Below are 12,232 nucleotides of genomic sequence, written 5' to 3'. Positions count from 1 at the left end.
CAAGCAAATTCATGGGATATTTAGTTACATGCTGGCATTCATGCATTGATCAATCATTCAGTCATCAATTTATCCTTTCCATGCATAGATCATTGAATATTTAGAACCCACATTTTAAACCACACACTGGAGTTCTTTGAATGAAAGCACCAGTAAGGTAGAAAATTGAACAGTGTGATAGCACGTCAGAGTTTCCCACTAACACTTTTGTATTTTCCTAAGGGATTGGGGTCGAAGGCTTCATGTACCACAAGATGTAAGCTTATGCCATGAGCCTGATAAGGTTGGTAAGCGTAGTTTTACAAACAAGCCTTCACAACATTCCAGTCAGCCAAAGTCATTGAGTAAATATCTCACTGACTTATCAATGACACTTGTCATCAATGGTTTCATAAAGCTAAAATAAAACTCAAAGACACTTTTGCATTTGCCACTGTTTATTGAAGATAATTGGTTCCACTGATTTCTAAAACAAAGAATTTGAGGTAAATCGCTCAAAAATCATCAACAACAAAGAGCTGCACAATGCAGTTTTCCAACAACAGACTAAACTCTCAAAAGATGATCCCTCTCACAAATTGCATTTTACTGAGCTGGCCTAAGCATACAATTATAAGCCTAGGTGACCAGAAATTTGACTGTCATCCACTGGCACATCTTTGGTGTACCTGCCACCATCGAAGGAGACAAAGAGAGCAAAATACACTGAACAGAGGATCAGACGTGAGGAGAACTATAGTAAAATATTTCTTGCTATGTACAAAGGCAAGAGGCCAGAGTTCCTTTGCCAACACAATCATTTAGTCCCGTTTTGATGGCTTTAACACTCACATCCATGCAACTGGTCCAGATACTGAGCAGACACGGTAGTGACAAAATGTCATCATCGGCAATGGCTTCATCACACTTCACAGCACACTGACTTCTTCAACCTCACCTCTCCTACCCCCACGGGAAAAGACACTGGGGGTCCTATTCATCTCTAGATCTGTTTACCCAAGAGCAAAAGCAATGAATGAGGATGACAGTTCTCAAGCAGTGAAATAATGTAAAAATGTTTTCTTACTGTATATGCACAGAAAGTATGTCATTACTATGCTGAAAATAGCATCTAATGTAAAGTGCAGCTGTATTGTGATAATTAAGAATTTCGCTAAAATTCAATGCTATCGGAATTTATCTATATATACATATTTATATATATTTTTTGAAAAATCATAGTAAATTAAAATCTACAATAGAGAAAAAATTCCAAACAAAAAAAGGAATATCTTCTCCAATATCACTATTGCCCCCAGCAATGAGCTATCAACTTCTACCATCTATTAGTAGATAAATTCATATTATCAACAGTGGCAAGATTAAGTGGACCTAAGCTCAAGGCCTACTGACTGGAATCCCTTAACAGCCTTGTCTAATTGGAATATTGCAGCTTTAACTTTGTAACTCAATTCACAATTACTCAGCAACATGAGCACAGCATATTTTTTTCTTTAGACAGCTGTACTCCTTCCAAGTAGATACTTTGGCCTCCAACACTCTCACAGTCATACACACACAATCCCATGTTGACCTTTTAAAATATTTTCCTTACGCAGGGTTCATTTGCCGGAACTGTTGAATCCTATCTCTTGACATCCATAAGGAATACAAGGCAGCTATGCCGAAGCCAATTCCTCCACCTACTGCACACTTTCTAAGACCCGCTGCAAAAGACAAATAGTTTCAATTTCAGATAGATGTAAAACCTTGTGATGATGAAGGTGTCTTTTGAAAGCTCTAAGAGCCATAATCAACACATTAATTTTATTGTACAAAAAATTCACAACAGGTACAATTTGACCACGATACCAGCAACACCAAAGACTACAACAATTCCCATTTGAATTGGCAGACCCTAAATCACAATATAATCTCAAAATGCATGTCTTTTCTCATTTACTACTTTTTTACCCATGCAAAGTTTGAAAACACTCATTACATGCTATCACCAGGGCAGTTGGACATAAATGGATATGCCCAGCAGCTACTTCAAAGAAATGACTCACAATGACTTATTTAATGAGGATAATGGAATTATTTGTCCTCCACACTCCACCAGGAGCACTTAACTCCTAGACTTGTGATGCAATGGTCAATATTTTCCAATATAGACTATTTGACTGAATAAATGAATGATGGGCATATTTTTTTCACATACATAGCAATGGTGACCAAGATTAAACAATGGCCACTTTGTATCATGTGGGAATAGAGTAATTATGCATATGTTTTACGTAACTACTGCACTCCACCCATAATGGCCAGGGACTCACTCAAAATATTTAATTTGTAAAAATATTGTAGTTTAACTCCCTGAAAAACTAAGGTTCCGGTTACCCCACAAGTGCCTCAAAAGAGTTTTGTGAATATACCATAATTATGAAACCACAATGAATACAAATTTAAAAATTACCATTTCAAAATCAGGTTATATCTCATGTACTCATATAAGCAGAGCAACAATCGTCCCAAACCTTCAATACAGCATCCCGCTCAAAAAGCTTTTACTTTCATAACTTCTACCTGAAATTTTTTCTTCACCTCAACATTTCTAACCACTAAGTAAAACCCACAGTTTATAGACCTTAATTTAATGAAAAAGCAACAATTTATAAAAAATTCTACAGATCCTAAATCAAAAGTAGGTATGCCAGTAGGCAAAGGGAATATAAGTAATGGAATCTCTGACTTGAGACAGTTCCAACTCATTATCATTATTTATGTGATAATTAACAGATTCAATAACTGATAACAATATTGCCATTACTGTAACAAGATATAGGGCTATTTCATCCTATGAAAGATCACTTAAGGATGTTTGTTTTACTAAGTCTTTACCTTGACCAATACATTTAAATGATCAAACATAAGACCATTCCCCATGCAATACAGAAAATTCCACACCAACTGAGAGTTATGCACATGATTGTGTGATCCAACTCAGGGCATGCTCTATTTTATTTGCTTCAAAGTTCATTTTGTTAATATTTAGAGTAAATGGTTGTGCGCCTCCTTTGACTGTCAGTATTATTTAATCTCCAGAAATAAAATGCTAAGCAACATTTAAAGAATGATAACAAAATGGCATCAACCTGTGAGTTTGCATACGCTGTTGGTCACCCTTGGATAGAATCGAAAAGTTGAACATCATTTTGCAGACACCTGTCTGCATTTGGAAACTTGGATATGGGAGCATATGCATTAATGTTGACTAATTGCCATTACATGAGCATATGTTTAGAGTATTTGAGGGTTAATAGAAATAACAGAACAAAATATTGGGTGATGAGTTTTTGTGGGCCTTGAAAAAAGAGGGTGGACTGCATGCAATCAGAATCACCAATCAAATATAAATAAAAAGAGAAGTGATTAAATACTATGAGAAAGAGAGAAAGGGATGGGTAGACTGAGAAAGTCAGGGGTGAATGTTGTTGAAGACTCTCAAAAGGCAGGAAAGGGCAGTTTTGGGAGAAAATTGGTATATAAGGGAGTAATTACAGATATCAGGGCATATATCCCTGATTTCCTTGCACTAGGCATGAACCTTTGCTGGTAATTTATCATTCAACACTGTCAATAGATGAATGTGAAGAGAAGAATAAAATAGATGGAATTTTTATAAATCATCACAATGGAAGCATTACTTTAAAAATTGAAAATTGGGTGATAAACATAGAACACATTCAACTGTTCCAGGCTCAACCTTGTGGAAATTCATTTTAATAAAATTAAGAATACAAAGTATCCTTCCACAGTCTTTGTGCCTGATGATGACACTTGAGCGTTGAAACCAGTTGTACGCAAATGAAGGACAGTGGAAAGATACTTTGTATTCTTAATTTTATTAATAGAACAAATTTTTTAATTTCATGAAGGATGATAGGTACTGTATAATAGAAGCTGACAATGGGCTCATGAATGAGAAAAGGTATTTTCACTTATTTAGAGTAAGACCCAGCATTACTTTTTGTAGGTCTCTGAATTAAAGCCACCTTATTTTTTCAGGTTGCAATCGGATTTATTACTTTTTCCTATTTGACTGCCATTGGTGTGTTTTTTCCATTGTTAGAAATGGAAAAATTGAGTATTGTACAGTGATAATATTCTATGTAAAAGAAGGTTTGATGCTAACTGAAATTCATTTGAGGATTTAAAATGTGTATGGGGACTCATCTCCTTCAATTTTCACAACGAAGACATGAGTGACTGAGTTTAAACGTGGCCATGAAAGCCTCCAAGATGATCCACGTGAAGGACACCCGAAAAGCGGAACATACCTGAAATCATCAAACATGTGTATCATATGATTTTGGAAGATCACCACACAAAGGTGCATAAAAATTGCTAATACCATAGGGATATAAAAAGAATGCATCAGTTGCATCTCATACAAGGCATTGCACATTAAAATGCATAGTGCAAGATGGGTGTTGCACATGCTGCCTGTGGGTCAAAACTGCAGTCGGACGACATTTCCCAAATAGTTCTTGGTGTGCTTTACGAAACATAAAGGAATTTTCTGCATCGATATGTGATACCAGATGAAACATGGATTTGTCATTATACACAAGTCTAGAAACAACAATGCAGCCGATAGAGGCCAGTTCTTCAGCAATGAAGAAGGCAAATATGGTGCCATAGGCAGGAAAGGTCATGGCATCAGTTTATTGGCATGCATAAGGAATTCTGTTGATCATTATTTTTGAAAAGGGAAAAAATAACTTGGGAGTACTACTTCAACCTTCTAACTACATTGGAAGCAAACATTCGTAAAAGCAGGCCCAGCTTGCAGAGAAGAAACAGTTTCCTATCAGGAAAATGTACTTGCCTACGTAAATGTCTAAGCGATAGGAAAATTGAGGGATTTGCATACCCTACTAACAAAGTGGTGAGTAGAGCAGAAAAACCCAACAGTCCAATGGTATGACCCACCTACAATGGTCGATGTGTCATTTTGAAGGAGATAGTGGATAATTTCTGTGACATGTGCCACAGGACAAATTGTGGTTTAAAAACATTTAAATTAACTTTTAAGCAGGAGTAATTGATTTAGGGGAGGTGAGCAACAGCTAAGGTCATTTGCATCATTAGGGATGGATGGGAAAGGAGGAAGAGTGGGGAGAAACCCAACATCAGCATCAGCTCACTCTTAAAGGAAGGCGACAAGGGGTCTGCAGTTCAACATCCCATCCAATGGACAGCGTACTCACTTAAAATACTCTCCACAAAGGACCTCAAGTAGGGATCAGGATACCACTGAAAAATATCTGCTATCTCCAGGATTCGAACCTGGACCCTCTTGGTTGGAAGCCAGTATGCTAACCTCCACACAATCCCGATCCCCGATTAACTTTTGACACTTTTGAAATACTTCTGCAGCTTGGGTGTGAAAAGCCTAATGCCACAGTTTTCCTGATTCTGGGCAATCTGATGTTCATCTATCAAGACTTACTGTCAAATAATTGTTGTTATATAAAGGTCAACCTGGACAAAAACTATTCCCCTCAGATTTTTAAGTTCATGGCCAGCATCCAAAACAAAATGAATTTGAAAATTTGAGTCCCACTCAAACTTTCTCAAAACCATCACATTTGCAAAAACTACAAATATGGAAATTATCAAAACTACGAAATCTGTTCTTTCTTAACTAAGGCACAGAATACTTAACAACCACGGCAGATTTTCACAACAATCAGGAATCCTGCACACTTTGAATAACTTACACAATCAACTAAACCATTTACAAACATTAAACTGTTGGTTGTCTTCAACATGCGAGGGTTTCTCCAATAAAGACCAGTTTTAGAAAAATATAGAAAAGTGAACAAGGTCTATGTTATTTCAACTATGGAATTATCAATTTATTAATAAGGTGAACAGTAATAACTACCTGAAGATTTATATAGTAGGCCAGTAGCTGTGGCTGCTGCAACTGTGTTAGCTTCATCATCTGTTCCCCGGGCCCAAGATAAAAGTACACCAAAACTACTATACATCACAGCCAGTACTCCTAAAGTATTAGCTGATGCCGCTCCTTGTTTCATAACATAATTAAGAAGCCTGTAAATAAATTAAAAATGTACATTATGGGACAAGCATCAATGGCTGTACAATAAAGGTTTTGTGTAAGACACATATACATATATAGGTACATAAATATTATAAGCGATTAATGCAAGCTTTTAGATGCAACATATAACATCATTTGGTGAAACAGAGTGTAGATATTTATAGTGTTACAAATTTTTCATGCATCATTTAGTTCTCCTGGACACTTTAAAATGCCATAGTTAGGACAGAGGAGTCCTCTTGTTCTTCAGCTATTTAATATTCTATACTCTACATATGTACTGAATTTCAATTCAAGAAATAATAGCTTCTTACTCAGGCTTTTTACACATTCACAAACTATGAATGCCATTTTTATTTTGCCTTCAAATGAAAACGAGTTTTTTAATTCCACATGAAATGTGATTATAAACAAACATATGATGATGATATTCCACCAGAAGAATTCATTTATAAACATTTTAACTTAAAAATCACAAATGACATGTCATTACCCATCATGTAAACATAAATTTAAGGATATTTATTCAACCATTTAAATCTAGTCCAGCAATTAAAAAAATAAGGTCACTCACAATGCCCACCAAGGACGGAGAAATTTTCTACACTTTAACAATAGCTCTACTTAAGTCCGATCATCTGGAGTATCAATTCTTTAAGCAATATGGGAAGAAATGGTAATTGGATTTAAACTAAAGAATCAGGCTGATGCAAGATCAGATTTTGCTCTTACCTGATATGGCTACCAGGCCGTAGATTGATCTAATTAAAATGGCTAAATACAATTTTTCAAGGGAGGTCTCAAAATTGCATCACTCAAAACCCATGTGGCATTAGCAAACATCAATTAATCCAAGGAAAGAGACTCTTGATGTACTTACGTAATCGGATATCATTAAAAAGAAGGGCTAACACTAATGTCTAAGGTACACTGTTTTAAATTATGCCAAACTATTTTATGCATAAAGAACACTGTTCTGAAGTTTAACAAAAAAGTTAAATTATGAGAATTACTTTCCAATTGCAGTGTTTCCCATATTACCCTTCAACGGACCTGGATTCATGATTGTATTCATCCAACCTATACAAAGAATTAAGAAAAAATAAACGTAAATGATCTTACTGAGTTCTCCTAAGTTTTCCTGTTTGTCCAGCTAACGATGTGCTTCGAACTCCGTTGTACAGTCCGCCGACACCACCGATGGCAGCTCCTATCATACAAGACCCGCCAATTTGCGAAAAGGCGAACTCAAAGCGACCTCTCTGCCTTCCAGCTCCTTCAGGAAATATGAATTCTGGCTGGCTTTGTTGCAAATACGCTGGATCGAAGTTTAAGTACGGGGAAAGCGGGGCCAGGCCTTGGGGTGAGTGTACTGGATACAACAACATAAATCCAAACATTAAACTCGATTACATAAAACAACACTACATAAAAACCGTATTCACATTGTTCAAAAGACAATTAATGGATAGGAATTACGATACAAACCAACCTTATTTATAATCTTTTCTCAAACGTACCAATTTCGGCGACGTGATAACAATGCAGAACACATTATATTAAGTATACTACAAAAGTACCACTCAATTTGACCTACCTGAGATGTTCATACTGGGATCTGCGTTAGAATACATGTTTGGAATTCCTGTATCCTTATTGTCCATAACAATATTTTCTCTAATTCTTGCAGGTGACTATCTACACAGGGACATCGGGAAAAGTAACATGGAGGAAAGGAAGGAATGTTACTCACTTGTTTGTAATTCATAAACTACACAGTGGTGATATGAAAGCGCTATTGTCATTTTATATTCGAGCGGACATTTTAAAATTTAAAAAATAATAATAATATATTAAGCCGCTTCTTACAAGTAAATAATCAGTGATACACTTTATGATGACCTAATAAATTATTAACTATTCAAAAAATATTAATGTAACTTATTGATTAGGATGACTTACAAACGTTTTGTTGATATATGCTCAACCCACTGCTCAAAATAACTCACAAACTCGAAATATGACCGAAGGTGTTCGTTCCAACTCTTTATATCTCCGAAAGTTTTCGGCAATATGAATCCAGGGATATTATATTGTAACACTCACCATGGTAACACATTGTTGATGAGTTAAAAAAAACACTTAAATGACCTATCGAAACAGGCACCTGGTGCGATTAAAACCATGGTGTCCATAATTTCGCTGTTTGATGAATCAAGAATTATTGTTGATAGTTCATCACGGCAATAAAAAGATAAAACAATAATATTTATAGAAATGGATGTCTAGAATTGCATAGTGTCCCAGCAGCAAATATGGTTTATCTTTCCCTCTTATCTCTTGAGCCGCGCCTAAGAAACAGATGGGGATACGGACATACGTAGTGAATGAATTCATTTCGCGTGACGCTAACATTACGATATTCACATCCGTAGCATACTAGGTTCCTACGCCATGTGCTCTGAAGAAACAGAAATATTGGATGATCTACTTTTAAATTAACAACGCCAAATTTTCTGCCTTTTTCACTTGCAATTGTCTTAACTGGAAATAGTAACGCCCGATAAGGTTGCTGTGGTCTGAGATAAGACCTTTTTATCTCTTCATGAGTCTCGTCCATCATAATTTAGCAGTTCTTCAATTCGCCCAGCACAATATTGGGATCTGTTATATCGAGAGACCTTTGCTTAGGTACCTGCTGTTCAACCATCACAAATTATCGTGTTTTTAAGTGACTGATGATGTTTGCCGTACCAAGATAATTAATTACAAAAGTGAATAGGTATCCGAAGTTTGTGATAATATTTCATCATGTGAAGTACGCTATTTTTTATAGAGATTAGCGAGTAATAAAAAAAGTGCCAAAGAATTAAAATGGGTCCACGTGAAATGGAGCAGGTCATAAGTGCAACATACATATTTTCATCAATATTGTCACTAATTATAATAATATCGTCCGCTACGGCGTTCGCCAATTGGTCAGCAACCCTCAATTATCCCTGTATCAACGATGTGAGTGATGGCGTTGGCAGAGATGGTTACGGCCTCGGAGTGTTTGCAGCGGGAGACTGTGGTTGCATATTCTACGGAAAGGCTATGGCGGTGACTTCAAGCAATAGCTACGGATTTCAAGGAGGCCCCACAGCCATTTGCCATTTTGTTGTTTTCTCTCCCGTTCCAGTTTTCGTTATTTCAATCATTCTCGGAATATACCATGCATATAGATTTTGCATTGTTCTCCCGCGGTATTCAAAGAAAGTTCAACACATTTCGTCTCGTACTACGAAGAGCGTGAAACGATCGCGTGTGGAAGACGCAGATGAAGAAGCCGGCGAAGAGAGAGCCCTAAATACGAGATCCAGGGGGCGAAGTCCCCAGAGACGGAAGCTTGATCCAGTTAGCAAGAGGGCCCGTTCCCTTAGCCCATCTGGGAGAAGGAATAAGTCTTCAAGCACTAACTTAACAGTCACAATAGTTCCCATGCCGAAGAAAGTGCTTGGCGAGTCCGTCGGGTATGAAGACACGTTCGCGTGCTGGGCTCCAGTGGCTGCCGTCGCAGCTATTATTACAATGCTCGCCCTTTCTACGGCCGTGGTTTCCTCGGATGGCTACTCACAAACGTGCTCGCAGTGGAGGCGCGTCGCATTGAGAATGCTGTCAGCAAGTGGCGACTTAGCTCGTGTAATCTCAACACGTTTATCTTGTGGCCCTATATTTGATTTCATGGACTATTTACAACCTCGTAAAGTCATCCATTACGGATATACTTACGAGTTCCGAGACTTGAACAGTAGAACAGTGCGAGAAGGAGAGACAACAATCATCAACACGGCACTGGCATTGAAAATTTCCGTCTCTGCGGCTTGGATCAATGTCGTTTGTTGGGTGTGTTTGATAGTGCTTAATGTTAAAATGGCAGTCGAGAGGAGAAAAGCAATGAAAAGTCAACGGAAAAACAGTGGGATTTTGTGTGGTGCATGCTGTAGAAAATAGGCTGAAAATGACCTTTAGTATTTTTCACAAAACTTGTCGTGTTTAATGATACATATTACCTTAATTACTTTTTGATAATATTTATATATTGCTTATTCCTACTTGAAGTATTGCAGTTGTACTAAAGAGAGGATACATTTGCATGCAAGTTTTCCTATTGCACAATTGTTTTACTTTTTAGACATTTAAGTCCACATATTGTTTTTTCTGCTTGAAAAGTATAAATAAATGCCAAGAACTATCACCAAATACAAAAAGTTTATCATTTAAAGCTAATTAGTATAAAGTTGAACAAAATTTTCAACATTACTGACTTCCCTTATCATAATAAAGAAGACAATAGCATAATTGCTGCATTTATGTGCAGAAAAATTATGGAATTTAGTATGTATTCTAGTCTTGCTGTCAGCATAGAGTATCAACACGAGGTGCATAGAGCTGGGGTTCAAAGCAGAGGGGAATTTAGGAGGAGGAAGATGACATCTCCCACAAAATCTTTTTGAAAAAATATTTTCCAAAAAGGAAAACACACAAATAAATTATAACTGCCTGTTTATGCACAGGCATTCATTCTTAAAATTTTTAATGGCATAAGCCTGTTAAAAAAGCTCTACGAATGGCAGAAACAACAGAATATTTCCATGCCTTCCCACGTCCCCCAGGATTTTTTCCATGGTATGACATGAAGTTTGGAAAATATTGAGGTTATCTTATATTACCCTGTAATACAATTAAGACCAAGACCTTCTAGGACCTCACTCCAATCTAAATTTTAGCATCCATTTCCAAAACTATGAAATATTGTAGATATAACCTTGGTTGCACTCGGTGGCAGAAAAAGTCCTCAATTAATGGAAATGTTTTCCAAAAAAAACAGCCAGTTTCATTTGCTCTTGATCAATTTAATATTGCTTCATGTTCATAACTGATGTAAATATAGCACGAGCCATACTCAAAATAGCTATGTTTCCACATAGCAATCACCAGAAGTTAATTTTGATGCATATTTATCAGAGGAAGGGAAAATATAGCTATTGATCATTATAAATGGACTGTTAGTCCCAACTTAATGATATAACAAATTTTACAAAGCTTAACTGTCAATTAATTATAAATAATCTGGATGATTTCCCTTCCAACTGTTCCAGATTACTTAACTTTGCAGCAATTCAAGGAATTCTACATATTAAAGGTAGTTTTCGGACAGTCTCTTATGAATATTATCCTCTATACACTGTTAGAACTTCCTCTAGTTTGCCTAAAATTATTTACCTCTTCAATTCTTCTATGTGCCTTTAAGCTGTCCAAAATGCCTATTCTCTTCTTTCCTCAACCCCAACTTACCTAAACTTATCCCTTATATTGTGGACCTTCATAATTAATGTCAACATTCCAACCATTTTCAATATTTCCTCTCCACTTATTATCAGAAGCTTACTAAAAGATTCAAGTTCACATTTCCGGTAAATATTTTTTTGTTTCATCATAGATTTGTTTCTTCATATTGACACCCCTGTCTTGGAATGAGAGGATTTTTTCACTTATCACAGATGGTTCATTATCTCATTTATTCCTTTTGTCAACATTTGTACGCAAGTTGAGAACTAATTAAGAGAATTTGGTATACAGTTCAGTTTGGAGTGAAAGAAATAAAATTTGGAATAACATGACTGTTTAATATGTCTAATCTATCTTAATAAAGTCTAAAGTGCTGATGGTGACTTGATGTCCCATAAGTCAAGAGAGGGATATGAAGGACAGCCTGCCCACTCCCACTCTTAGATACCAATTAAGTCTTGGATGATGGAATACAAATACCGCACTCAAACAAAACAAAGGTTTCAATTTTGAGGTGATTATTCCAGAAATAGGCTTATGGTACCTTTTTTATCAACTCAGGATGCATGAAGATTGTTTCTTTCAATGCCCAAACCTAGCGCAAAAGTGAATTTTATGAGGGCACTAGGGAGAACGTTTGTCGAAGGAGTAATTTTCACTCAAAATTTCAAGTAAAATCCATTGTTCCCTTAAACATCACATGCAATTGACAGTGAGAAGAGTTCTTAAATGAAAACTTAAAAAATGGTACTCGCCCTGAAACCCACTTTTCAATGCATAATCCGTTCA

General features: G+C 36.4%; 2 protein-coding genes across 2 annotated transcripts; one reads left to right on the top strand and one right to left on the bottom strand.

The window, feature by feature from the left end:
* Window positions 1–416: 416 nt before the first annotated feature.
* Tim23 (translocase of inner mitochondrial membrane 23) lies at window positions 417–7,855 on the bottom strand. Its single transcript, XM_071584468.1, has 5 exons — window positions 7,710–7,855; window positions 7,235–7,484; window positions 5,933–6,102; window positions 1,595–1,706; window positions 417–988 (listed from the first exon to the last, which is right to left on the bottom strand). Exons 1-5 carry the CDS (start codon window positions 7,774–7,776, stop codon window positions 973–975), a joined length of 615 nt encoding a protein of 204 aa, XP_071440569.1. The 5' UTR covers window positions 7,777–7,855; the 3' UTR covers window positions 417–972.
* A 1,353-nt stretch (window positions 7,856–9,208) lies between these two features.
* On the top strand, window positions 9,209–10,288 carry LOC139687290 (uncharacterized). The gene has a single exon (XM_071584430.1). The coding sequence runs from the start codon at window positions 9,209–9,211 to the stop codon at window positions 10,103–10,105; it is 897 nt and encodes a 298-aa protein (XP_071440531.1). The 3' UTR covers window positions 10,106–10,288.
* The last annotated feature ends 1,944 nt before the right edge of the window (window positions 10,289–12,232 follow it).

The sequence above is a fragment of the Hetaerina americana genome, unplaced genomic scaffold (assembly GCF_022747635.1).
Source record: "Hetaerina americana unplaced genomic scaffold, ioHetAmer1.1.p SCAF_19, whole genome shotgun sequence".
Lineage (NCBI taxonomy): Eukaryota > Metazoa > Arthropoda > Insecta > Odonata > Calopterygidae > Hetaerina > Hetaerina americana.
This window is presented reverse-complemented; position numbering and strand designations above follow the sequence as displayed.